This window comes from Monodelphis domestica, chromosome 3, assembly GCF_027887165.1.
Source record: "Monodelphis domestica isolate mMonDom1 chromosome 3, mMonDom1.pri, whole genome shotgun sequence".
In the NCBI taxonomy this organism is placed as follows: Eukaryota; Metazoa; Chordata; class Mammalia; order Didelphimorphia; family Didelphidae; genus Monodelphis; species Monodelphis domestica.
This window is the reverse complement of record NC_077229.1, coordinates 166,234,988-166,262,746: the sequence shown is the minus strand read 5'-3', so window position 1 is coordinate 166,262,746 and position 27,759 is coordinate 166,234,988. Positions and strand designations below refer to the sequence as shown.

Here is a 27,759-nt window from a genome sequence, read left to right as displayed (position 1 = left end):
GCTTTTTGATGTGGTCAATTATGTGTATAGTTTTCCTAATATTGAACCAGCCTTGCATCCCTGGTATAAATCCTACTTGATCATGGTGGATGACCCTTCTGATCACTTGCTGAAGTCTTTTTGCTAGTATCCTATTTAAGATTTTTGCATCTATATTCATTAGGGAGATTGGTCTATAATTTTCTTTCTCTGTTTTTGGCCTGCCTGGCTTTGGAATTAGTACCATGTTTGTGTCATAAAAGGAGTTTGGTAGAATTCCCTCTTTGCTTATTTTGTTAAATAGTTTGTATAGTATTGGAGTTACCTGTTCTTTGAATGTTTGATAGAATTCACTGGTGAATCCGTCAGGCTCTGGGGATTTTTTCTTAGGAAGTTCTTTGATGGCCTATTGGATTTCTTTTTCTGATATGGGATTATTTAAGAAATCTATTTCTTCTTCTGTTAATCTAGGCAATTTATATTTTTGTAGATAATCATCCATATCACCTAGGTTAGTATATTTATTGCCATATAGTTGGGCAAAGTAGTTTTTAATGATTGCCTTAATTTCCTCTCCATTGAAGGTGAGATCCCCCTTTTCATCGTTGATGCTGTTAATTTGCCTTTCTTCTTTCCTTTCTTTAATTAGATTGACCAATACTTTGTCTATTTTGTCTGTTTTTTCAAAGTACCAGCTTCTAATCTTGTTTATTATTAGCTCAGTAGTTCTGTCACTTTCGATTTTATTAATTTCTCCCTTAATTTTTAGGATCTCAAGTTTGGTTTTCTTCTGGGGTTTTTTAATTTGTTTGTTTTCAAGTTTTTTGATTTGCATTTCCAATTTATTGATCTCTGCCGTCCCTAATTTGTTAATATATGCACTCGTGGATATGAATTTTCCTCTAAGTACTGCCTTGGATGCATCCCATAAGGTTTGAAAGGATGTCTCGCTGTTGTCATTTTCCTCAAGGAAATTATTGTTTCCATGATTTCTTCTCTAACTATCTGATTTTGGAGTATCATATTATTTAATTTCCAATTAATTTTTGATTTGGCTCTCCATGTACCCTTGCCGATCAATATTTTTATTGCCTTATGATCTGAAAAGCCTGCATTTATTATTTGTTTTTCTGCATTTGAGTGCCATGTTTCTTTGACCTAGTGTATGATCTGTTTTTGTGAATGTGCCATGTCATGCTGAAAAGGTGTATTCCTTTTTGTCCCTATTTATTTTTCTCCATATGTCTATTAACTCTAATTTTTCTAAAATTTCATTCACCTCTTTTACCTCTTTCTTGTTTATTTTTTGGTTTGATTTATCTAAATTTGATAGTGGTTGGTTCAAGTCTCCTACTAATAAGGTTTTACTGTCTATTTCCTCCTTCAATTCTCTTAGTTTCTGTATTAAAAATTTGAATGCTATACCATTTGGTGCATACATGTTGATTAGTGATATTTCCTCATTGTCTATACTCCCTTTTAACAGAATATATTTACCTTCCCTATCCCTTTTGATCAGGTCTGTTTTTGCTTTGGCTTTGTCAGATATCATGATTGCAACTCCTGCCTTCTTTCTATCAGTTGAGGCCCAAAAGGTCTTACTCCAACCTTTAATTCTAACCTTGTGAGTGTCAACCCACCTCATATGCATTTCTTGAAGACAACAAATGGTAGGGTTTTGGGTTCTAATCCAATCTGCTATTTTTCTACCTTTTATGGGTGAGTTCATCCCATTCACGTTCAAAGTTATGATTGTCATTTGTGTATTCGCTGGCATTTTGATATCTTCCCCTAGTTCTGACCTTTCTTCTTCAGCTATCTCCTTTTGAACCAGTGATTTACTTTAAAAGGTCAGTCCCCCTAGTCCCCTCCCTTGAGATGCTTCCCTTTCTAGCCCCTCCCTTTTTATGCTCCCTTACCCTCCCCCCTCTTCTTCGCTTCCTTTTTATATTCCCTTCCCCCTCTCCTTTCCTCCCTTTTTATACTCCCTCCTCCCTCCCCCTCCTTGATTTTCCTTTCTTTCTTACCCTGTTGGATAAGATAGAATTCAGGATCCCACTGGATCTAGATGTTCTTCCCTCTCAGATTTGATTTCACTGAGAGTAAGGTTTAAGTAATTCCACTTCCCACTCTCTTCCTCTCCTTCTCATATGAGAGTTCTTCCCCTCCTCTTCCCATGTGTATCTTTATATGGGAAAGATTATTCTATTAAGTCCCCCCCCATTTCTTGAAGTAAATCTTAGTGTTATCGACAGTTCCCCCCTCCCTTTTCCTTTCTTTGCCCCAAGTTTCCCCAAATCTTCTTAATGCCCCAATCTTTCGCTATGCTTGTTTCTTCTAACTACTCTTATGCTGATACAATTTATAAGAGTTACACAAAACATTTTCCCCACATATTAATATATATATATATATATATATAATTTGATGTAAATGTAGTCCTTATAGAAGAGAGTTTGACTTAAAGAAAAAGATAAGATTTATCTCCTTTTCCCTTTCTTTCATATTTACCTTTTCATGTTTCTCTTGCTTTCTGTACTTGGATATCAAATTTTCCATTAAGTTCTGGTCTTTTCTTAGCAAATGCTTGGAAATCTTATATTTTGTTGAATGCCCATACTTTCCCCTGGAAGTATATAGTCAGTTTTGCTGGGTAGTTGATTCTTGGTTGTAGACCCAGCTCTCTTGCCTTTCTAAATATCGTGTTCCATGCTTTGCGGTCTCTTAGTGTGTTAGCCGCTAAGTCGTGTGTGATCCTTATGGGAGAACCCCTATATCTGAAGCTCCTCTTCTTGGATTCTCATAGGATTTTCTCCTTTTCTTGGAAGCTCTTGAATTTGGCGATTACATTCCTGGGGGTTGTCTTTTGGGGATTTAGTGTAGAAGGTGTTCTATGAACCCTTTCTATTTCTATTTTGCCCCCTTGCTCCAGAACGTGTGGGCAATTTTCTTTTATAATCTCCTATAGAATAATATCGAGTTTATTGTTTATCTCTGGTTTTTCTGGGAGACCGATAATTCAGAGGTTGTCTCTTCTTCCTCTGTTTTCCAAGTCTGTGACCTTTTCAGTGAGATATTTCATGTTTTCTTCTAATTCATTAATTTTTTTGGCTTTGCTTTATTGATTCTTGCTGTTTTGTAATCTAGCTTACTTCCATTTGCTTAATTCTGGTCGTTAGGGACTGGTTTTGCTTTTCAGCTTTGTCTGCCCTTCTGTTAGATGCTTCCAGCTCTTTCTCCAATTCTGAAGTCTTGTCTATCAGACTGCTGATCTCTTTCTCCCATTTGTCTTTCCAAAAGGTTTCCATCTTTTGGGCATGCTCGCCGTCTTCCAGTTGCTTAATTCTGGTCGTTAGGAACTGGTTTTGCTTTTCAGCTTTGTCTGCCGTTCTATTAGATGCTTCCAGCTCCTTCTCCAATTGTGATGTCTTGTCTATCAGACTGCTGATCTCTTTCTCCCATTTTTTTTTCCAAAAGGTTTCCATCTTTTGGGTAAGCTCCAGTTTGAAATCTTCCAGAGCTTGTGGATAGTTTCCATTTTGGGAGGCATGTTCTGGTTTTGTTTGGATTTCTTCCTCTTTCTCTTCTTTTCCTTGGGTACTCCCTCCATAAAAGTTTTCAATAGTCACTTTTTCCTTCCTTTCTTCTTGGAGGCTTGCTTTTGGGACATGTGAGTCATCCCTTTGGTGGTTTTATTCCACTTTCTTTTTTTGGACTGGGGTCTGGGTGATATGGGCAGGTTTTCTGTGAATTTAGGTTGCCTCAGACTAGTTCTTCCCAGCCTCCAAGGTTTCTTAGAGCGCGGGGCCCCTGTGTTCAGCCCAACCTCCCAGGCGATCAGCGCAGCCCACCCAGGTGTTCAGCTCCGCCCAGGTGCTCAGCACAACCGCCCTGGAGTTCAGTTCCTCAGCCCCCTGTGCTCAGCGCAGGATTCTCCTGTGAAACCACCCTGAGAGGTTGTTTCCTTGCAGTCTTTAGATCTCAAGGACCCTGGTGTGCCCCCTCAGACAGAGACGCTCCTCACTCACTCACTGTCCCAGTGAGCACTATGATAGCTTACTCTGGTTTGGGGGAGGGGCAGCTCAGTTCACGTTTTTGTGTGAGCTTTTCCTCCTCCTTATAGTGCGGAAATGTTCAAACCCCACGTACCTTCGTTTCTGTGGGGTATGCTGGGGAGGGGAAGCGAGTTGCGTCTAGATTGCAGCCATGTTTACCTAGAAGTCCCCCTTCCACCTTCTTAAGAAGGCAAACACTTTGATTTTGATTATACATGTGAGGTCATGCCAAATACATTTCCATATTTGCCATGTTGCAAAAGCAGATACATAAAAAATGAAAATAAAGAAGTAAAAAATTTGCTCTAATTTGCATTGAGAGTTAAGTTGTCTCTTTGAAGATGGACAACATTTTTCATCATGAGTCCTTTAGAATTGTCTTGGGTCATTATCTTGATGACAATAGCTAAGTCTTACTTTCAGTTGATCTTAATGATAGTATTGCTGTTATTGTGAACAATGTTCTCTTGGTTCTGCTCACTTTACTTTGTGTCACTTCAAGTAAGTCAACCCAGGTTCTTCTGAAACCATCCTCTTCTCATGTCTTATAGTACATTCGTATTCCATCTCAAGCATATACCAGAACCATTTCAGCCATTCCCCAGTTGATGAACATACCTTCATTTTTGCAGTTATTTTCCATCACAAAAAGAATTGCTATCAATATTTTTGTACAAATAGCTCCTTTTTCCTTTTCTTTATTCTCTTTGAGCTGTAGAACTAGTAGTGATGTTGCTGTGTCAAAGGATATACACAGTTTTATAGTCTTTTGGGCTGTGTTCCAAATTGTTCTTCAGAATGGTTGGACTAGTTCACAATTCCACTCCCAATTTTTCCACAACCTCCAGCAGTTTGTCATTTTTCCTTACTCTCATGTTGGCCAGTCTTATTAGGTGTGGGGGTGGTATCTCAGAGATATTTCAATGCTCATTTCTCTAATCAGTAGTGACTGAGAGCATTTTTCAAGTCAGTTGTGATTTAAGAGTATTTTTTTTTCATGTTGCTGTTGATTGCTTGGATTTCTTCTTTTGAAAACTGCCTTTTTATGTCCTTTGACCATATATATTCTTCTGGAATGGTTCTTATTTTTATAAATTTGGCTTAATTCTCACTACATTTGAGAAACAAGGCCTTTATCCAAAAAAAAACTTATAAAAAAATTTATGTTATTTCTTGTTTTCCTCCTAATTTTGGCTGCATTCTTACCTCCCCCCCCCCCTTACTTTCTGTCTGAGAATCAACACTAAGTATTGGTTCCAAAGAAAAAAGTGGTAAGGGCTAGACAATTGGGATCATGGATTGCCCAGGGTCACACATCTAGGAAGTGTCTGAGGTCAGATTTGAACACAAGACCTTCCATCTCTAGGCCAATATTTCTATCCACTTAGTCATTTAGCTGCCCTAACTGCATTAGTTTTGTTTGAACAACAGCTTTTTAATTTTGTATCCTCTATATCTTGTTTAGTAATAAATTCTTCCCTTATCCATAGTTCTGACAGTTACATTTGCCCATATTCCCCTAATTTACTTATGATGATCATCTTTAATGTCTAAATTATTAACCTTTTTTACCTCATTTTGGTATGTAATGTTGGTCTCTGCCTTATTTCTGCCAAACTACTTTCTAGTTTTCCAATCAGTTTTTGTCAGATGTTGAATCTTACCCCCAAAACTTGAATCTTTGGGTTTATCAAACCCTAAGTTATTATGGTCATTTACTAATGTGTATTGTGTGCCTAATCTTATTCTAGTGATCCACCATTCTTTTTTCTTAGCCAGTACCAGATTGTTTTGATGATTTCTTGTATAACCACCTTCCTTAACATTAAAAAAAAATGTCTCTTGAGATTTTTGATCTTTAGTTCTTCCAGATGCATTTTGTTACTTTTTTTCTAGCTCTATAAAACAATTCTTTGGAAATTTGATTTGTATGGCACTAACTAAAGTAAATTAACTTAGATAAAATTGTCACTTTTATTGTATTTTTTCAGGCTACCCATGAACAATTAATATTTTTCCAATTTCCGTTTGTGAAAAAGTGTTTTGTAATTGTTTTCATATAGTCCCTAGGTTTGTCTTGACAGGTAGACTCCCAAGTGTTATGTATTGTCTGAAGTTATTTTAAATGGAATTTCTCTTTCTATCTCTTCCTGCTGGGTTTTGTTCATAGTATAGGAAATAGGTCATAAAATTTATATAAATTCTTTATATGTCTTGCAATATACACCTTTTTTTTTTCTGCAAAGATTTTCCTCCCTTCAGTTACTTGTTTCTTTTCTAATTTTAATTGCATTGAGGTTTTTTTTTTTTTGCAAATTTTAAAATTTTATGAAATCAAAATTCTCTATTTTATCTTCTGTGAGCTTCTCTATACTTTGGTTATAATCTCTTCCATATCCATAGATCAGAGAGATAATTTCTTCCTTGGTCTTTTAATTTTTTTTATGTCATCTTTCTTATTTAAGGCTCTTATATACCTTGGAGGTTATTTTGGTAGACCAATGTGAGATATTGATGTTTAACTAATATCTACCAGGTTTTCTACCAGAAAATTTAAGTTTTCATAGAAGCTTTTTGAATAGTGAGTTCTTTTTTTTCTTTGTTTAAATTTTTATTTTATTCCAGTAACAAGTTTCCCAAGTTTTCCATGGTTACATGATTCATGTTGTCTCCCTCCCCTCTTTTCTCCCTTTTTCCAGAGTTGACAAGCAGTTTCCACTGGGTTATATGTGTATTATCAATCAAAACCTATTTCCATATTATTCATTTTTGTAATAAAGTAATCTTTTAAAAGCAAAACTCTAAAATCATATACCCAAATGAACAATTGATAAATCTTTTTTTTTTTTTTTGCATTTATACCATATATACCTAGTAGTGGTATTGCTGCATCAAAGGGCATAATTCCAGACTACCTTCCAGAATGGTTGGATCAATTCACAACACCAGCAATAAATCCATTATTTATTGTTTTCCTTTACTGTCATATTGACCAATCTGCTAGGTTTAAGATGGTACTTCAGAGTTGTTTTGATTTTCATTGCTCTAATCAGGAGGGATTTAGAATATTTTTTCAGGTGGTTATTGATAGTTTTGATTTCTTCATCTGAAAACTGCCTTGAATAGTGAGTTCTTATCCAACAACTAAGGTCTTTAGGTTTATTCATCCTTATAGCATTTGTTTCTATGTGTTATATACCTGATCTGTTCTAATCAAACTTTTTTTAATCACTTCTATGTTTTTCATTGAAAACCTAGCATTCTTTTCATTATTTTCCCTAATATTCATGATCTTTCATTAATTACTTGCTTAGTTTATTGATTTGTTCTTCTAAGTTTTCTCATCATTGTCATTTTGTTTGATAAATTTCTATTATTTCCTTGATTTGTTCTTTAACTCTCACATTCTTCAGGATTATGTTGTTTGGTCTCCAGTTAAATTTTTGTTATTTCATCAAAGGTCCGTTACTGGATATAATTTTAATTGTAGTCAGTAAAGTCCATCTTCAATAATAGTGCTTTTTTGCATTTGTTTGTGAGGTTGTTATGCCCCAATATGTGGTCAGATTTTGTAAAACTGCCATGAATGGTTGAGAATATCTAAATTCCTTTCTGTTACAAAGGAACTTCTCTGGTTTTGTCTTTTGCCCTGTCTGGGACCCCATGTGGTACAGTATAACAAGCACTATTCTGGCCTTGGCTAATTATGGGAACATTCTTCTTCACACTGTGCCTTCTATATATCCTAGCTTATTTTCTCTGCACAGAGCCCATGTATAGTTCTGGACAGGAAGAAGATTTTATAGATGGTTCTCTTAAGATTTTCTTTGTCATTGTTCCTTCTGGTATGTTTTAGAGCTTTAATAAAATGTTTATGGAGAATCATGGCTCCACTAGGTTCTAACATGTCACCATTTCCCCAGGTCCTCTTATTTTCTATTTCACTTATTCATGATTTTGAAATGTTTTTCAAGTAATTAATAGTTTATATTTATGTTTTTGAAAAATGGTTATATCATTTTGACCACTCATATTTTGGGAAGTGATCGAATCTATGCCAATTCTCTATTTGGACATCATATTCTTATCAGAGAATTTAATGCCAAAACATTTTTCCTAATGTGTATCTTCATTTTTTATTTCAACTACATTAGTTTTTTTTGTGCAAAAACTTTAAAAGTTCTATTATCAAACTTGTCAATTTGTCTTTTTTGACTGACCCATTCCTTTGATTACAAATTTCTCCCTTTGTAATTTTGAAAGGTGTGGCTTTTGATTCTATTCTTCCCATTTTTATTGTGGCATATAGAATATATTAATGACTGAATTTATGTGTTGTTTTTTTTTTTGCCAAGTAGCCCATCAGTTTCCCCAAGAGTTTTCTTGAGTAAGTAGTCATTTCTTAGTAATTTGTGTTCTTGGGAATGTTGAACAATATGTGAGCTGTATGTGTTCATTTCTAGGTATTGTTTGTTCCATTCCATTGAGTTTTTAATTTTTTTATTTTAAGTTCGGTGCCAGATAGTTTTGATAATTACTGCTTTGTCGTATAAGTCTAGAAGCCCCAAGTTTGCTTCCTTCTTATCTTTTTTTATTAGTTTTCATTCATTTTCATTATTATTGGCCCTTGAAATTCTTGGGGTTTTATTCTATTAGATGTATTTGGACAGTATTTTGTCTCTTTATAAAATATCTTCTTTGGTAATTTGAGTGAGATAGCACTAAATCTATAGAGTAATTTGGGTAGTATAGCAGTATTTTTTAAAATTAATTTATTTAGTCAATTTAGAACCTTATTCCTTAGTTACAAGGATCATATTATTTCCTTCCCTTCCCTCCTCCTATCCTTCCTGTAGCTGATACGCAATTTCACTGGGTATTACACGTATCCTTGATCAAAACCTATTTCCATGTTGTTGGTGTTTGCATTAGGATGTTAATTTAGAGTCTACATCCCCAACCATATCCCCTCGATCCATGTAATCAAGCAGTTGTTTTTCTTCTGTTTTTCTACTCCCAGTTTTTCCTCTGAATCTGGATAGTGTTTTTTTTTTCTTCTCATAGATCCATCCAAGTTGTTCAGGATCACTACATTGCCACTAATGGAGAAGTCCATTACATTCTATTGTATCACAGTGTATCGGTCTCTGTGTACAATGTTTTCCTGGCTCTGCTCCTTTTGCTCTGCATCAATTCCTGGAGGTCATTCCAGTTCCCATGGAATTCCTCCAGTTTATTATTCCTTCGAGCACAATAGTATTCCATCACCAATGTATACCACAATTTGTTCAGCCATTCCCCAATTGAAGGGCATCCCCTCATTTTCCAATTTTTAGCCACCACAAAGAGCGCAGCAATGAATATTTTTGTACATGTCTTTTTCCTTATTATCTCTTTGGGGTATAAACCCAGCAGTGAGTATAGCAGTATTTTAACAATCATAGAACATCTAGTATCTCTGTTTAGAACTACGTATAAATTATTTTTTTATGTAAGTCCTGAGCATACCATGGTAAGTCAAATCTTTTTTACTATAGTGCATTTTATTGGATTTTTTTTAAAAAAGGGGAACTTATTTCCCTATCTTTTTCTCTGGTATTATTTTTTAACAATATAAAGGAAAATTTGTAGGTGGATTTATTTTGTATTTTATCCTGTCACTTTACTAGTTATCTCAATTAATTTTTTCATTGTTTCTCAGGTAATAGAAGGATATATCTAGTGGAGTGTCTAGAATGGGGCTGTTTAACTTCTTTATTAATGTCTTGGATAAAGGAATAGACAGCATGCTGAGGTCCCTTTCAGTTTTGAAATTCTATAGTTCTTTGCTTCTAGCTTTTACTTCATTTTCACAGAGATCGTTTTTTATATTATTATTCTTGCTTAAGTTTATTGTCTCAATTTTTTATTTCTCTGAAAACTATATCTAGCATTTTTCTTCTTATTTATTTATTTACATTTTTATTTGGTCATTTCCAAACATTATTCATTGGAAACAAAGATCATTTTCTTTTCTTCCCCCCCCCCCCCCACCTCTCCCATAGCCCACGCGCAATTCCACTGGGTATCACATGTGTTCTTGATTCAAACCCATTTCCATGTTGTTGGTATTTGCATTAGAGTGTTCATTTAGAGTCTCTCCTCAGTCATATCCCCTCCACTCCTGTAGTCAAGCAGTTGCTTTTCCTCGGTGTTTTTACTCCCATAGTTTATCTTCTGCTTGTGGATAGTGTTTTTTAGATCCCTGCAGATTGTTCAGGGACACTGCATTGCCACTAATGGAGAAGTCCATTACCTTTGATTGTACCACAATGTATCAGTCTCTGTGTACAATGTTTTTCTGGTTCTACTCCTTTCGCTCTGCATCACTTCTTGGAGGTCGTTCCAGTCTCCATGGAATTCCTCTACTTTATTATTCCTTTTAGCACAATAGTATTCCATCACCAAAATATACCACAATTTGTTCAGCCATTCCCCAATTGAAGGGCATCCCCCCCATTTTCCAATTTTTGGCCACCACAAAGAGTGCAGCTATGAATATTCTTGTACAAGTCTTTTTCCTTATTATGTCTTTGGGGTACAAGCCCAGTAGTGCTATGGCTGGATCAAAGGGCAGACAGTCTTTTATCGCCCTTTGGGCATAGTTCCAAATTGCCCTCCAGAATGGTTGGATTAATTCACAACTCCACCAGCAATGAATTAGTGTTCCTACTTTGCCACATCCCCTCCAGCATTCATTACTTTCCATAGCTATTATGTTAGCCAATTTGCTAGGTGTGAGGTGATATCTCAGAGTTGTTTTGATTTGCATCTCTCTGATTATAAGAGATGTAGAACACTTTTTCATGTGCTTATTAATCGTTTTGATTTCTTTGGCTGAGAACTGCCTGTTCATGTCCCTTGCCCATTTATCAATTGGGAATGGCTTGATTTTTTGTACAATTGATGTAGCTCTTTGTAAATTTGAGTAATTAAACCTTTGTCAGAGATTTTTTATGAAGATTGTTTCCCTATTTGTTGCTACCCTTCTGATTTTAGTTACATTGGTTTTGTTTGTACAAAAACTTTTTAATTTGATGTAGTCAAAATTATTTATTTTACATTTTGTGACTCTTTCTAAGTCTTGCTTGGTTTTAAAATCTTTCCCTTCCCAAAGGTCTGACATGTATACTATTCTGTGTTCACCTAATTTACTTATAGTTTCCTTCTTTATGGTCAAGTCATTCACCCATTTTGAATTTATCTTGGTGTAGGGTGTGAGGTGTTGATCCAAACCTAATCTCTCCCACACTGTCTTCCAATTTTCCCAGCAGTTTTTATCAAATAATGGATTTTTGTCCCAAAAGCTGTGGTCTTTGGGTTTGTCATAAACTGTCTTGCTGAGATCATTTACGCCAAGTCTATTCCACTGATCCTCCTTTCTGTCTCTTAGCCAGTACCAAATTGTTTTGCTAACCATTGCTTTATAGTATAGTTTGAGATCTGGGACTGTAAGTCCTCCTTCCTTTGCATTTTTTTCATTATTTCCCTGGATATCCTTGATCCTTTGTTCTTCCAAATGAACTTAGTTATGGTTTTTTCTAATTCAGTAAAGAAGTTTTTTGGTAGTTTAATGAGTATGGCACTAAATAAGTAAATTAATTTGGGTAGGATTGTCATTTTTATTATGTTAGCTCGTCCCACCCATGAACAATCAATATTTTTCCAATTGTTTAGATCTACTTTTAGCTGTTTTGAAAGTGTTTTGTAGTTGTGTTCATATAGCTCCTGTGTTTGTCTCGGTAGATAGATTCCTAAGTATTTTATATTGTCTAGGGTGATTTTGAATGGTATTTCGCTTTCTAATTCTTGCTGCTGAAATGGGTTAGAGATATATAGAAATGCTGATGACTTATGTGTGTTTATTTTGTATCCTGCAACTTTGCTAAAGTTGTTGATTATTTCGAGTAACTTTTTGGTTGATTCACTAGGATTCCTTAATTAAACCATCTTACCATCTGCAAAGAGCTTGGTCTCCTCATTGCCAATTTTAATACCTTCAATTTCTTTTTCTTCTCTAATTGCTACTGCTAGTGTTTCTAGTACAATGTTAAATAATAGAGGTGATAATGGGCCTTGTTTTACTCCTGATCTTATTGGGAAGGCTTCTAGTTTATCCCCATTGCAGATGATGTTTGCTGGTAGTTTTAGATATATACTGTTTATTATTTTTAGGAAAGGCCCTCTATTCCTATACTTTCTAGTGTTTTCAATAGGAATGGGTATTGTATTTTATCAAAGGCTTTTTCTGCATCTATTGAGATAATCATGTGATTTTTGTTGGTTTGCTTGTTAACATGGTCAATTATGTGGATGGTTTTCCTAATATTGGACCATCCTTGCATTCCTGGTATGAATCCTGCCTGGTCATAGTGGATGACCCTTGTGATGACTTGCTGGAGTCTTTTTGCTAGTATCCTATTTAAGATTTTTGCGTCTATATTCATTAGGGAGATTGGTCTATAGTTTTCTTTCTCTGTTTTTGACCTGCCTGGCTTTGGGATCAGTACCATGTTTGTGTCATAGAATGAATTTGGTGGAACTCCTTCTTGGCCTATTTTGTCAAATAGTTTTTTTTAATATTGGGATTAGTTGTTCTTTGAATGTTTGATAGAATTCACTGGTGAATCCATCAGGCCCTGGGGATTTTTTCTTAGGGAGTTCTTTGATGGCTTGTTCAATTTCTTTTTCTGAAATGGGGTTTTTAAGGTAATTTATTTCTTCCTCTTTTAGTCTAGGCAATTCATATTTTTGTAAGTATTCATCCATATCACCTAGATTGCCATATTTGTTGCCATATATTGGGCATAGTAGTTTTTAATAATTGCCTTAATTTCCTCTTCATTAGAGGTGAGGTCTCCTTTTTCATCTTGGATACTGTCAATTTGGTTTATTTCTTTCCTTTTTTTAATTAGACTGACTAGTACTTTGTCTATTTTATTTGTTTTTTCAAAGTACCAGCTTCTAGTCTTATTTATTAAATCAATAGTTCTTTGACTTTCAATTTTATTAATTTCTCCTTTGAATTTTAGGATCTCTAATTTAGTCTTCATCTGAGGAGTTTTAATTTGTTCACTTTCTAATTTTTTTAAATTTGCATGCCCAATTCATTGACCTCTGCCCTTCTTAATTTGTTAATATATGAAGTCAAGGATATAAATTTCCCCCTTAGTACTGCTTTGGCTGCATCCCATAGGTTTTGAAAGGATGTCTCATCATTGTCATTTTCTTCAATGAAGTTATTAATTGTTTCTATGATTTGTTCTTTAACTGGTTTTGGAGAATCGTATTGTTTAATTTCCAATTAATTTTCAATTTACCTCTCCATGTTCCCTTACTAATTATTATTTTCATTGCATTGTGATCTGAGAAGATTGCATTTACTATTTCTGCTCTTTTGCACTTGTTTGCAGTGTTTTTATGCCCTAATACATGGTCAATTTTTGTGAATGTACCATGTGCTACAGAAAAGAAGGTATATTCCTTTTTGTCCCTATTTAGTTTTCTCCACATGTCACTAACTCTAATTTTTCTAAGATTTCATTCACTTCTCTTACCTCTTTCTTATTTATTTTTTGGTTTGATTTATTTAGTTTGGCTAGAGGAAGGTTGAGGTCTCCCACTCGTATAGTTTTTCTATCTATTTCATCCTTGAGTTCCTCTAGTTTCTCCTTTAGAAATTTGGATGCTATGCCATTTGGTGCATACATGTTTAGTACAGATATTTCCTCACTGTCTATACTGCCTTTTATCAGGATGTAATTACCTTCCCTATCTCTTTTAACTAGATTTATTTTTACTTTGGCTTTGTCGGATATCATGATTGCGACTCCTGCCTTCTTTTTGTCAGTTGTTGCCCAATAGATATGGCTCTACCCTCTTTCACCCTATGTGTATCTACCTTTCTCATATGTGTTTCTTGTAGACAGCATATGGTAGGGTTTTGGACTCTAATCCACTCTGCTATTCGCTTGCGTTTTATGGGTGAGTTCATTCCATTCACATTCAGAGTTATGATTACTAGCTGTGTATTTCCCAGCATTTTGATTTCTGCTCCTTTACCTGCCTTTTCTTCTTTCACTATTTTCTTCTACACCAATGTTTGCTTTTGAACAGTCCCCCTTGTTCCCACCCTTATTTTACTTCCCTTTCTACCCCCCTCCCTATTTATCCCCCCTTATTTTCCCTGTAGTCTTTCTAAAATTAACCCCCCGCTCCCTCCCTCTCTTGTACTGCTTCCCTCCCCACCAGACCTTTTGTTACCCTTCTACTCCCCTATAGGGTGCAAATCTATTCTCTGCCCCCAATGGATTGGATTGTTTTTCCCTCTTTGAGTCACTTTCAAAGTACGTAAAAGTTGAGTGTTTCCTTTCTCTGACCTCTTTACCCTTCCAGTGTATTGATGTTCTCCCCCCTCCCACCATGAGCTTCTTTATGACATATAAATTTACCCCCATTTGTTTCTTTTCCTATTTCTTTTAATATTAACCTATTTTAAGCTCTATTTATATATATATATATATATGCATACTCATGCGTATGTATTTTTGCATGCATATATCTATACACCTATTTATGTCTTGTCCTTTCATCCTATACAGTTTGTTGTTGTTCCCTCTAAGTATACTTCTTTTTGCTGCCCAGGTAATAACAACAGTTTTTAAGAGTTACCAATGACCTCTTTTCTTATAGAGATACATATCATTTTAACTTATTGAGTCTCTTAAAAAATTTTTTTGTTTTCCTTTTTTCCCCTCTTTTTTAATTACCTTTTGATGATTCTCTTGAGTTCTGTACTTGGACATCAAATTTTCTGTTCAGGTCTGGTCTTTTATTTATGAATTCTTGAAATTCTTCTATTTTGTTGAATGACCATACTTTGCCCTGTAAGAATATAGTCAGTTTTGCTGGGTAGTTGATTCTTGGTTTTAGACTAATTCCCTTGCTTTCCGGAATATCGTATTCCATGCCTTTCTTTTTTTCAGTGTGGATGCAGCCAGATCCTGAGTTATCCTCACTGTGGGTTCCTTGGTATCTGAATGACTTCTTCTTGGCAGCTTGTAATATCTTTTCTTTGGTCTGATAGTTCTTGAATTTGGCTATAACATTCCTGGGTGTTGTCAGTTGGGGATTAAGTACAGGAGGTGATCTGTGGATTCTATCAATCTCCACTTTTCCCTCTTGTTCAAGCATTTCGAAGCAATTTTTTAAAATAATTTCCTGTAAAATAATGTCCAGGCTTTTCCTTTTGTCATGGTCTTCTGGTAGTCCAATTATTCTTAAATTGTCTCTCCTTGAACGATTTTCTAACTCCTCTGTTTTGTGAATGAGATGCTTCATATTTTCCTCAATTTTTTCATTCTTTTGGTTTTGTTTTATAGTGTCTTGCTGCCTTGTGAGGTCACTTGATTCTAGATGTTGTATTCTGGTTCTTAAAGACTGGATTTCATCCTTAGTTTTTTGGTCGTCCTTTTCCTTTTGGACGGATTTTCTTTGGAGGTCATCTTTCATCTTCTGCACCTCATCTTTCATCTGCTTTGCCTCATCTTTCATCTCCTTTGCCTCATTTTCCAGGTGGCTGATTTTGGCTTTCAAGACAATATTTTCTGTTTCCAGATGACTTATCTTAGTTTTTAATTCTTTTCCCAATTGTCTTCAGCCTCTTTTAATTGTGTTTTGAATTGCATTTTGAGTTCTTCCAGAGCCTGTATCCAATTCGCTGGGATTTCTGATTTTTCCTTTACTGGGTCCTCCCCCTCTGTTTCATTCTCTCTTTGCTCATTACCTGTGCAGAAGCTGTCTATTGTAATTTCTTTCTTCTTTTTCTGTTGTTTGCTCGAGTTTACCCCTTCTTTGCTCCCCGTATTTGGCTGTGCTCTTGCTCCTCTCATTTTGTTTTGGTTTGGGGGCTGTCAGTCTCCCCACTTGGAGCTTTGTCAGATCTCTTGGTACAGTCTCTAGGGGAGGAATGTTAGCTTCCCTGTCCTCTGGAGGCTTTTGATTGGTTCAATTGTGCTGTATGTGGTATGAAGCTCTGAGGCTCTGAGGACTCCTGGAAGGCTGGGCCACCCAGGCTCTCTCCAGTTCTCTCCAGCTGCTTCTCCGCCGTCCGCAAGTGCCTTTGCCCACCTCCCTAAACTCTGAGGAGTTCTGATGGGATTATGTTTAACTGGATTGGTCTGGATGTGCCCCGAGGCAACGGTGAGACTGGAGCCTAATGGAGGGACCCAGCCAAGGCCCAGTTTCTCCCTGGCTTTCTCCCTGCTGTCCAAGCTGGATGCTCCAAGCCTGGCGCCCCGCTTCTCACAATGTAGACCCTGCAAACCAGCACCTTTGCCCTCTCAGAGGTTCCCACTGCTGCTGTGGGCTCAACCCTCTGGGTTGTGGGGGAGGGGTCCTGGGACCTACCCTCTGCCTACCCCTTAGCCCTGAGTATTCTTGGATTCCAGCTTTTGGGGGGTGTACCTTTTGATTTGAGTCCAGAAGGAGGGTTCCCCGCTTCTGTCCTGTTGTTCAGATTGAACTTCGGTGCCCTGGGAGCATTCAGTCTATGTCGGTAAGGAAGGGTCTTCCACGAGGTCTGAACTTTTGCTGCTTGCTAAGCTGCCATCTTGACTCTGCCCCTCTAGCATTTTTCTATGTTATCAAGCAAAAATAAAGACAATGGCTTAACCTGGGATGTTATTGGGAAAGGTTCTCAGGTTTCTCTGTAAGAAATAGTCATAACTTATGATTTTAGGGAGATTATTATAGTGAAAATAAAGGAAGATCCTTTAGTTCCTATTTTTAAATGCCTTTAATTGTAAATGAATATGTTATTTTGTCTATGGCTTCTTTGCACCTGTTGATATTCTTTTTATTTTTGTTATTGTGACTTATTTTGGAATATATTTTTATAGAACCTTTACCAACTTAAAAAAATAATTTTACATCTATATTCATTAGTGATATTGGGGTATGCTCTTTTTTCTGTTTTATCTCAAATTTGGGTACAGGTATTATAGTTGTTTCACAAAGTACTCTATTTTTACAAACAAATTTTTACATGTGAGCTATTAATCTTTTTTAAATTTCATACAATTCACTTGTAAATTCATTTGGACTATGGGCATTTTGTTTTCTTTTCCCATATTCTATTCATTTATAGTTAGCTCAGTTTCTTTTTGAGGAATTAAGTTATTTAAATCTTCTCTTCTCCTTATCTAGCCGTTTCATATTGTAAATGTTTGTTCACTTTAGTTTTCTAGGGTTAAGTGCACCCATGCCTTCAGAAATCTTAATGCCTTCAAAGAGTATTGAGAAAGCTAAATAAGAAAAACAGAGGTCCTAGAAATAGATTGGTTCTGTTTTGAAGGTTTGAAAACGGGAATGAGAAAGTCTGGTAAAAGTAACATACTAGTATAGAGAAGAGGAAGAAGGGAGTAGAACTTGCTATTTCTCAAAATTGGGGTATGCAAAAACATATGAACATGGAGAGATTAGTAGGGGAAGTGACATTAGATGAACCTATATGAAATGGACAAAGGAAGTTTAAACACACATATCTTGGTGTAGAATTAAATCAAACTTAAGGAAATGTGGAGATTGGAAAGGGAGGAAGGATTAAGAGGGAAGGGAATACTGGGGAGGAATTACTTACAAGTGAAACAAGCTTTTGTACAGAAGGACAAATTGAAAGGGGAGGAAAAAAAGAAAATGAAATTGAAGGGGTCACTTCAGATGGTTTTTTGAAATTTGGAGGCGGGCTAAGCAAATTGATATACAAATGTAAGGAGTTATAAGAAGTGCCAAAAAGACAGTGATTTCAGAGAATCCTGGGTAGCACGAAAGTGGACATAATAAAGTAAGTAGAACTAGAAGAACAATTTAGACAACAACATTATACATAAAATAGTTTTGAAAGGATTAAGAAACCTTATCAAAGTGGTAGCCAACCATGTCTACAAAGGATCTATAAGGCATATTACTCTCTTGACAGAGAAATGATAGAAACTAGGTGCTGTGACATACAGCTATGAATATTTTTGTACAAGTCTTTTTGTCCATTATCTCTTTGGGGTACAGACCCAGCAGTGCTATGGCTGGATCAAAGGGTAGATATTCTTTTGTCGCCCTTTGGGCATAGTTCCAAATTGCCCTCCAGAATGGTTGGATCAGTTCACAACTCCACCAGCAATGAATTAATGTCCCTACTTTGCCACATCCCCTCCAGCATTCATTACTTTCCTTTGCTGTTATGTTAGCCAATTTGCTAGGTGTGAGGTGATACCTCAGGGTTGTTTTAATTTGCATCTCTCTGATTATAAGAGATGTAGAACACTTCTTCATGTGATTGTTAATAGTTTTGATTTCTTTATCTGAGAACTGCCTATCCATGTCCCTTGCCCATTTATCAATTGGAGAATGGCTTGATTTTTTGTACAATTGATTTAGCTCTTTATAAATATGAGTAATTAAACCTTTGTCAGAGGTTTCTATGAAGATTTTTTCCCAATTTGTTGTTTCCCTTCTGATTTTAGTTACATTGGTTTTGTTTGTACAAAAGCTTTTTAGTTTGATGTAGTCAAAATTATTTATTTTACATTTTGTGATTCTTTCTATGTCTTGCTTGGTTTTAAAGCCTTTCCCCTCCCAAAGGTCTGACATGTATACTATTCTGTGTTTACCCAATTTACTTATGGTTTCCTTCTTTATGTTTAAGTCACTCACCCATTTTGAATTTATCTTGGTGTAGGGTGTGAGGTGTTGATCTATTCCTAGTCTCTCCCACACTGTCTTCCAATTTTCCCAGCAGTTTTTGTCGAATAGTGGATTTTTGTCCCAAAAGCTGGGATCTTTGGGTTTATCGTATACTGTCTTGCTGAGGTCGCTTTCCCCCAGTCTATTCCACTGATCTTCCTTTCTGTTTCTTAGCCAGTACCAAATTGTTTTGATGACTGCTGTGTACTTCAAACTTTAAAGGGGAATTTCCAGACTGGAATATTAAGTTGAAACCAGTTTGTGAAGGACTTTAAGTACTAAATAGAAGAGTTTGTTTATGAAGTTTTAGGTAACCAGGAGCAATTGGAGTTGTTTGACCTCTGCTATATGTATTATTTTTTATGAAGGATGGATTGGCCTCGAGAGTGGTTTGAGGCAGGGAGGTCAGTTAGGAGTTGAGAGATACTGAAGGGAAATTATCTTTGTAGAGATGTTAGTTGAACATACATTTAATCTGAGGAGGTTGCCAAAAGCCTAAAAGTTCATCCATAGTTGTGAGGTATAATATGGTACTGTGCCACTTGATGAGATTAGTGAGAGATTGTTCAATACTTCAAAACAAACTTGAGGTTCCAAACTGCTATTGGCACTCTCCAGGAAACTAGTAAAAGCATACTTAATAGATCTCTTTGAAGACACCCACCTGTGAGCCAACTATGGCAGGAGGTCCAGTTGAGTTGTAGGATAAGATGAAAAAGAATTTAAGTGAAGGCAGCATAGGCTACTAAGTCTTTTCTACATCACAGTAATAGTATATATTGACTTTTCAGAGGATCATTTTGTTTATTCATATGTCTTAACTACAGTTTAACATTTTTTCTATCACTCTCAAGAATACCATTGTCCTTCCAGTCATCCAGGTCAGCAATCTAGGTGTCATCTTCAACTCCTCACTATCTTACTCTATCAGATCAATCGTCAATTCTAGCTTTGTTGCATCTCTCTTATATTATATCCTCTTCTAATACTGCTATCACTCTTATGGTAATGTTCTTCTTTTCATGCCTGTACTATTGCAATAGCCTTCTTGTTAGCCTCTCTGTTTTGTTTCTCTCCACTCAGTTCTTTCTCTAATCAGCTTTCAAATTAATCTTACTAAAACACTATTCTTACCATGTCACTTCTCTATTCATTAAATTCCAGTGGCTCCCCATTACCAACGTGATCAAGTATAAAATCCTATTTTGACTTTTGAAACTTTTCTTAACCTTACCCCATCCTACCCTTATAATACATCCTTGACACACTTTGCTATCCAGTGATACTGACCTAGTTATTCCTTTCACATCTCCTAACTCCTGTTCTTTTTCACTGACTGTTCCCCAAACCTACAGTTTTCCTCATGTCTACCTCCTGGTTTCCCTGGCTTTTTTTTCATGTCCCAACTAATCTCTATTATTTGTACAGAGTTGTGTGCATATGATCTCTTCTGTTAAGACTATGAGCTCCTAAGAATCAGGACAGTTATTTTTTGTTTTTCTTTGTTTACTTAGTGCTTTAGCCCAGTGCCTGACACATAGTATTCCCTTAATGCTTGTTCACCAACTGGTTTTGGAAAGTTGTCATCTCACTGAGAGGTGAAATGATTTGTTCAGTCACAAAACTAGAATTTCTTGAAAGCATTTTATTTGCTTGTTCTGACTTCCTTTGTAACATATTACCTATGCTACATCTCCTTTCTCTGAACTCTTAAAATTCAGGGTATTTATCAATGTGCTTGGCTTTCCCAGCCTTATCTATCAAAAACTCTAAGATGAAATAATCACTTCCTATAGCTTTTATCATTTCTATTTCAGTGATCCATTCTTTCATATTGGCCAGAAAAAGTTCAGCTTCATCTCATCACTTGATTTATTAAAAGACTTAGTAGCCTCGTTGCTGCCTTCACTTAAATTCTTATCAAGATGATCCAAATAATTATAGTCTTCTATTAGTGCTATATTAAACTTCTGTGTCAGTTTGAAGTTCTGTCTGCTTCCAGAACTAATCATCAATTTATACCTTTGGGATGGGTGATCTGCAATATGTTTCTATCATAGTATTGTTTATTCTTCCTTTGAACTTTGTCTAGATAGAAGCATGTCTGGCATGCTTCATGGATACTCTTTAGATAAATCTATATTTTTGCCATATTACACTTCTGTTTTCCTGCGGGCATCTAAATTTGAATTCTACCCCAGAATTCTTACCCTGGACAAAGCACTTCACTAATGTCAACCTCAGTTTCCTTATCTGTAAAAATAGAGATAGAGGTAGATCCCACTTCATAGGGTTATTATGAAGGTCAAATAAGATAAGAGTATTAATAATAGCTAATGTTTAAAGCATGCTTACTATGTGCCAGGCACTGTGCTAAGTACTTTACAATTACTATCACATTTGATCTTCACAACAATCCTGGGAGATAAGTGAGATATTATCCTTATTTTACAATTAAGGAAACAGAGGTAAACAGAGGTTAAGCAAATTGCCCAGGGACACAGCTGGTAAGAGTCTGAGGCTGTATTTGAACTCAGGTCTTCCTGACTCCAGAGCTAGTATTCATATCCATTGAGCCACCTAGCTGTCTAGATGAAAAATGTTTTATAAACCTTAAAACACTAGATAAATGCCAGCTATTTTTATTATTTCCTCTTTGTTTTTTGTTCTTACTATAAAGAAATGCCAATGATTTTGTATATTTTGTTTCTTTTTGCTTTTACTTTAGGTAGCCAGGTGATGCAACAGCACTGGACTTGAAGTCTGGAAGCCTTGAGTTCAAGTCCTAAATCAGGCACTTATTAGTTCTTTGAGCCCTGGCCCAAGTCATTTTTATCAAACTCAGCCTCAATTTTTTCATCTGTAAAAATGGAGATAATATCACTTAATTCCCAGGACTATTATTAGGCTCAAATGAGATATGTACAGCATTTCATAAAACTTTAAGCTCTTTACAAATGCTAACTATTTATTAATGCTATTAATCTCAGTTTCTTTCCTACTTTTTTACCTTTATGTAATCTAGAAGTAGCTGTAATCTTGTTTCTTCTCTACTATTATTTATGCCTTTGATTTCTTTCTCCTGTTTTATTGCTATCTCTACTATATCTAGAGTAGATAATAGAGGAGAATGGAGTTTCCGTGCTTTATCTCCCTGAATTTATTGGGAAAGCTTTTAATGAACTAGATTGTAAATTATAGGGTTTTTGAGGGCCAGGAGTGCTGTCATTGTTTGCTTTAATCCTATCATTTTTCAGTCCTGTCATTTATCAGGGTCTGCTTATTTTTTGAATTGAAGTCTAGTGCCAATGTAGACAAACTTGACCCCTGTCTTCAGCTTAACAGCCTGTCAAATACTTGAAACACATCTATCTTAGTCTCCCTACATTAGTTCATTTTCAAACAGTATACACCTAGTTTCTTCAGCCAGCCCAATAATATGATTTCCAGCCCTCTGTCATCCTTCTCTGCATGTATTCCAAAGTAAAGAGTTCAGTATAAGGAATATTTTTACTTTTTATTTTCTCAACAAGAAGAGTGGTTGGCTAAAAAATGTTCCGTTTGTGAAAAGTTATTGACTTAAAGGAGTTAAGTAAAATTTATCATCTCAAACTATAGTTATTATACATATACACATTACTTTAAATAGGTGTTTAGTATATATTAAAAAAAATTTCTAACCAGATCATTTTGTTTTTGGTGAAAGCCTTTTCTCCCTCTAGCAAATCTGCGCTGTTCACCAGATGTCGATACTTTCCTCTGTAAAGCTTTTGTGCCAGCCTGCACTGAGCAAATTCACGTGGTTCCTCCTTGTCGAAAGTTTTGTGAGAGAGTATATTCTGACTGTAAACAGTTAATTGACACTTTTGGTATTACGTGGCCAGAGGAGCTTGAATGCAGCAGGTATGGTATTATTTTTAGCTTATAAGTAAAGTATTTTAATACCAATGTTTTAGTCTTAAGGGAATTAAAGACTTGTGACAGGTTTATCATATAAATGAAGGAAAGATTGCAGGCTCTTTTATTTTTCCTTGTCCAAAACCTCTTTTTCACTATTGACTTTCAATAATTGAATATGAATATTCTTTTTTTTTTAACTGTTACCTTCTCCTAGTTTCAGTTCTAACACAGAAGAATGGCACGGGCGAGGCAGCTGGGGTTAACTGACTTCCTCCAGGTCATACAACTATGTTTGAGGTCAAATTTGATCTCAGGTCCTCCTGACTCCACCCTCCAGTATACTATTTAGCTGCCACTGAATATTCATTTTTAAGGAAATTTCATGCTTCAGTGTAAAATAGCAAGTTGAAGAATATGAATAAAGTTCCTGTAGGAAAAAAGAGAACAAAGACAAAAGTAGTTGAAAACAAAAGTAGGCTCAAGAGGAAACAAAAACATACACATTTTGCTTGGTTATTAATTTGATTCTTTCTACTTTGTTCAAATGTTTAATGCAATATATTAAAGAACTATGGATTTTCTTTATTTTACACATTTATTTGTTGGAGTTTTTTGTTGTCTGTGGTTACTAAGTTTGTAAAAATTTTAAGGCAATAATCTTAATAAAATTTTGTAATTTGGATACAAAATAGTTTGACTAATATCCTGCCTATTCTCTCCGAACATGATAAAATCTTTTAGAAATTTCTTCAAATATTTTTATTCATTTTTTCTTAAAATAAATGAAATTAGCGTTTTTGTCAATAACCTTCTTGAAGTTTAAGAATAATAACATCTCTTTAAGTACTTTTAAAAAACCTATAATTCTTAAATATGCTGATTTTTTTCCCCAATACACATTTGTAAATGTTTACTCTTAAGCAGCACTTTTGCTAATAAAATTTTTAGATGATACCAAATTTCTTTTCCTGAAATTTAGTTTAGCTCATACACTTTCCCCAAATTTTGAATTCAGACAAACTTATGTTTTCAGTTTTAAAATATTGTATTTAAAGTAGGATATAATACGTAGAATAGTTGGAATTCATTTTAATGTGTTATGTAATCTATGCAGATTGCAGAATTGTGATGAGTCTGTTCCAGTCGCTTCAGACCTTACCACCAAGTTTCACGACCCACCAAAAACACCAGAGCAGGTTCCAAGAGACTATGGATTTTGGTGTCCAAGACATCTGAAGACCTCTGGTGGACAAGGCTACAAATTCCTTGGAATTGACCAGTGTGCACCCCCATGTCCCAACATGTATTTCAAAAATGATGAATTAGAATTTGCCAAAAGCTTCATCGGAATTGTTTCAATATTTTGCCTTTGTGCAACTTTGTTCACTTTCTTGACTTTTCTAATAGATGTTAAAAGATTTAGGTACCCTGAAAGACCAATCATATATTACTCTGTCTGTTACAGTATTGTATCATTAATGTACTTCATTGGTTTTTTGCTAGGCAATAGTACAGCCTGTAATAAGGCAGATGAAAAACTAGAGCTTGGTGAAACAGTTGTTTTGGGCTCTCAAAATAAGGCATGTACAGTTCTCTTTATGCTTTTATATTTTTTCACAATGGCAGGCACTGTATGGTGGGTGATTCTTACCATTACTTGGTTCTTAGCTGCTGGAAGAAAGTGGAGCTGTGAAGCAATTGAACAAAAGGCTGTGTGGTTTCATGCAGTTGCCTGGGGGATGCCTGGTTTCTTGACAGTGATGCTTCTGGCAATGAACAAAGTAGAAGGGGACAATATCAGTGGTGTTTGTTTTGTTGGCCTTTATGACCTTTATGCTTCTCGATACTTTGTGTTGTTGCCTCTATGCCTTTGTGTGTTTGTTGGATTGTCTCTTCTTTTAGCTGGCATTATTTCTTTAAATCATGTTCGGCAAGTTATACAGCATGATGGAAGAAACCAAGAAAAACTAAAGAAATTTATGATTAGAATTGGAGTCTTCAGTGGTTTGTACCTTGTTCCATTAGTAACACTTCTTGGATGTTATGCCTATGAGCAGATATACAGAATTACTTGGGAAACAACTTGGGTCTCTGACCATTGCCATCGATACCATATCCCATGCCCCCATCAGGTAAAAACAAACAGATGGATTATTTTATTGTTCAGTACTAACATAGATTATGTTCACTGAATTATAATTTTGTTTGTTGATGATATTTAATTAGATTTAAGATTAGGAAATTCAATAATAATCTGAAGTCATTACCTCTATATTCATTAAGGTAATGATTGCAAGATTACATAATTTTTCATCTCCTTCTGGGTTTGCACCCATTGAAGATATAAATTGACACATTAAGGAGTTACTTTTGAAAATTAATATTGGATGTCAAAGACAAGCTGCTGCTTCTGAATAAGGACAAAGAGTAGCTGAATGCCTGACTGAAAAACAGGAAGAAACTGGTGGGTGGGTATGGTAGGTGAACAGAGAAGGAATGATGTAGTCTTTGCAGAGAGATATGAGTTAATTTTGGATTTTTATTCAGTAAAAAGAATCAGTGAGTGCTTTTCTTTAAGATGTGATCTTTTTTTTTTCTTTTTAAAACCCTTACCTTCTATCTTAGAATTAATACTATGTATTTGTTCTAAGGCAGAAGAGTGGTAAGGTTAGGCAGTAGGCTTTAAGTGACTTGACCAGGATCACACAGCTAGGAAGTGTGTGAGGCCAGATTTGAATCCAGGACATCCCATCTCTGGGCCTGGTTCTCAATCCACTGAGCTACCCAGCTGCCCCCTTAAGATGTGACCTTAATGAATAATATTTTTCAACTTGTAATTCTTCCTAAAATGTTCTTCAGAAACATAATTTTAAGGGGCAGCTGGATAGCTTAGTGAATTGAGAGTCAGGCCTAGAGATGGGAGGGCCTAGGTTCAAATCTGGCCTCAGACACTTCCTAGCTGTGTGATCCTGGGCAAATCACTTAACCTCCATTGCCTAATCCTTATTGCTCTTCTGCCTTGGAATCAATACATAGTATTGATTCTAAGGTGGAAAGTAGTTTTAAAAAAAAAGAAAAGAAAGAAACCATTTTAATAGAAATATGGCTAAATCAGTCTGCTTTTTCCAAACAGAAAGCTTACAACATTGAAATAAAATACAGTTTCAATGTCCTTAAAATTCCTTTTTTTAAAGTGAACATTGATTAAGCATCCACTGTGTTAGAGATATTGAATGGAACGATACAGATTTTAAACATAACATGATTCCTGACTTCACAGATCTTATGATCTTTTTTTTATTATGACTTTGGTCACATTTGCTTATAAAAATTGTAGATTGGTGCTTTTAAGATTCAAGATTTTAAAATTTCTGAATCTAATACAGTTCTATAAGCATAGTTGTTCAGTATTTTTCACAGAAATTTAATTCATATGCCAATACTTCTTATATAGAGTTCCAAAAATCTCAGTGCAGCTTTGAGCTACTAAAGTTTAAAATTGCACTGAGACTTTTGGGATATCATATATGGCCCTCTCTCTGGATTAATTATTTATTATTATGTCTAATACTTCAGAACATCCATGAGTTCACTGGCATAGGTACTCCTTCCATTGATGCAGACCATGAGCCCACCATGCCTCTCCTAATGTAAGCTGCTGTGGAAAAAATCTTTTACTATTTTGTGAAGCCAAATTCTACCTCTCTCAGTGATGCTAGGCCAGATCCCAGATGATAGGCACAGAGTTTATCACTCAGTTTGTAGACAAAACCTTTCCAATTTGTTAGGATTTTCCAAACTTTGTATTCTGCTAGCATAGTTTTCAAAGATCGATACTCCTCTTCATATCGATACTCCTCAGAATAAAGCATCAGTTTAGGACTTTAGCAAAGAAATATCCATAATATACAGTAATATTAATATTCTTCCACTGGAGTCCAATTCTGATACCTTCTTGGGGTGGGAAGTAGCCCTGAATTCTCAAATACAATGTCCAGAGAACACAAGTCTTGGCAGGTCCTTCTAAGCTGAGCATTGTGGCATTGTATATGGGCCCTCTGTCAGACTGTATGTTTGTTATCTGAGGACCATCTTAGCTACATTCTTAGAGTTGCCCATCAGCATATTAACTATAAGATGATGGATCTTTTCGCCTTGGCAGTTCTTAACATTACCTACTTAGGTGTACAGAGGGGTAATCTACCTCAGTTGAAGGAAGTCCCTCTACCAATAAAATCATGTCCTAAATGTATTTAAGTAACAATAATATTAAACAAGCAAAAAACATAGTCTTTTAAATAAAGCAGTTTGTGGATTGAGCTTTGCCAAATAACTGCCAAGAGGCAGCCAGGTTACAAGTTTAAGATAGAGTATTTATTCTGGAGTCAAGAAGACTTGAGTTCAAATTCAGCTTCAGATACTTATTAGCTATATGACCCTGGACAAGTCATTTAACTTCTGACTGTCTCAATTTATAAAATTGGGATAATAATAGCACCTACATCCCTACATTGTTAAGATAAAATTAAATTATATTTGTAAATCACTTAGCACTGTACCTAATGCAAATGAGATGCTTAACATGTGCTTGTTTCCTTCCTTCCTAAATAGGAATTAATATATAATAAATAATTTGCCAGCCAGTTTGGTCAGTGGATAAACACATTTGAACCATTTGACTTCAGCAAACATAATTAATACCCGCATTTAGACTACCCAACTTATGATATATTTTAACAATGTGTTTTGGGGTTTGAGGAAATGCAGTTTAATTCTGGGTACCACCAAATCCAAATAATGATGTTATGTTAAAGCAGACTTAGTCTATATTCTTAAGCCTTTTGTATAAATTGAAGAAAAATACTCATTCTGCTAAAAATTTAAATTGTACATTAAGAACAAAAATTCAAGATTCCAGTTTCTGTTTGTAAATGTTACAACATATGTTGAACAAAGTACAGTTCATAGACTGGTCTGGCCAAACACTTCTTAAGACATAAAAATAAACTAAAGAGAGAAAATCTAAAATAGGCTTATTAAGTGTGGT

General features: G+C 35.5%; 1 protein-coding gene across 4 annotated transcripts in view; it reads left to right on the top strand.

Annotated features, from left to right (window-relative positions):
- The window catches only part of FZD6 (frizzled class receptor 6), an 88,863-nt gene that overhangs the window by 27,582 nt on the left and 33,522 nt on the right, over window positions 1–27,759 (top strand). For all 4 annotated transcript variants that reach the window (XR_008917537.1, XM_007488185.3, XM_007488184.3 and 1 more), the window contains exons 3-4: window positions 22,519–22,715; window positions 23,827–24,844. Coding sequence is in view for 3 of the 4 variants with exons in the window: in XM_007488185.3 (XP_007488247.1) it covers window positions 22,519–22,715; window positions 23,827–24,844 (1,215 nt within the window). In the remaining variant the exon portion in view is untranslated. The remainder of the gene's footprint in view (window positions 1–22,518; window positions 22,716–23,826; window positions 24,845–27,759) is intronic.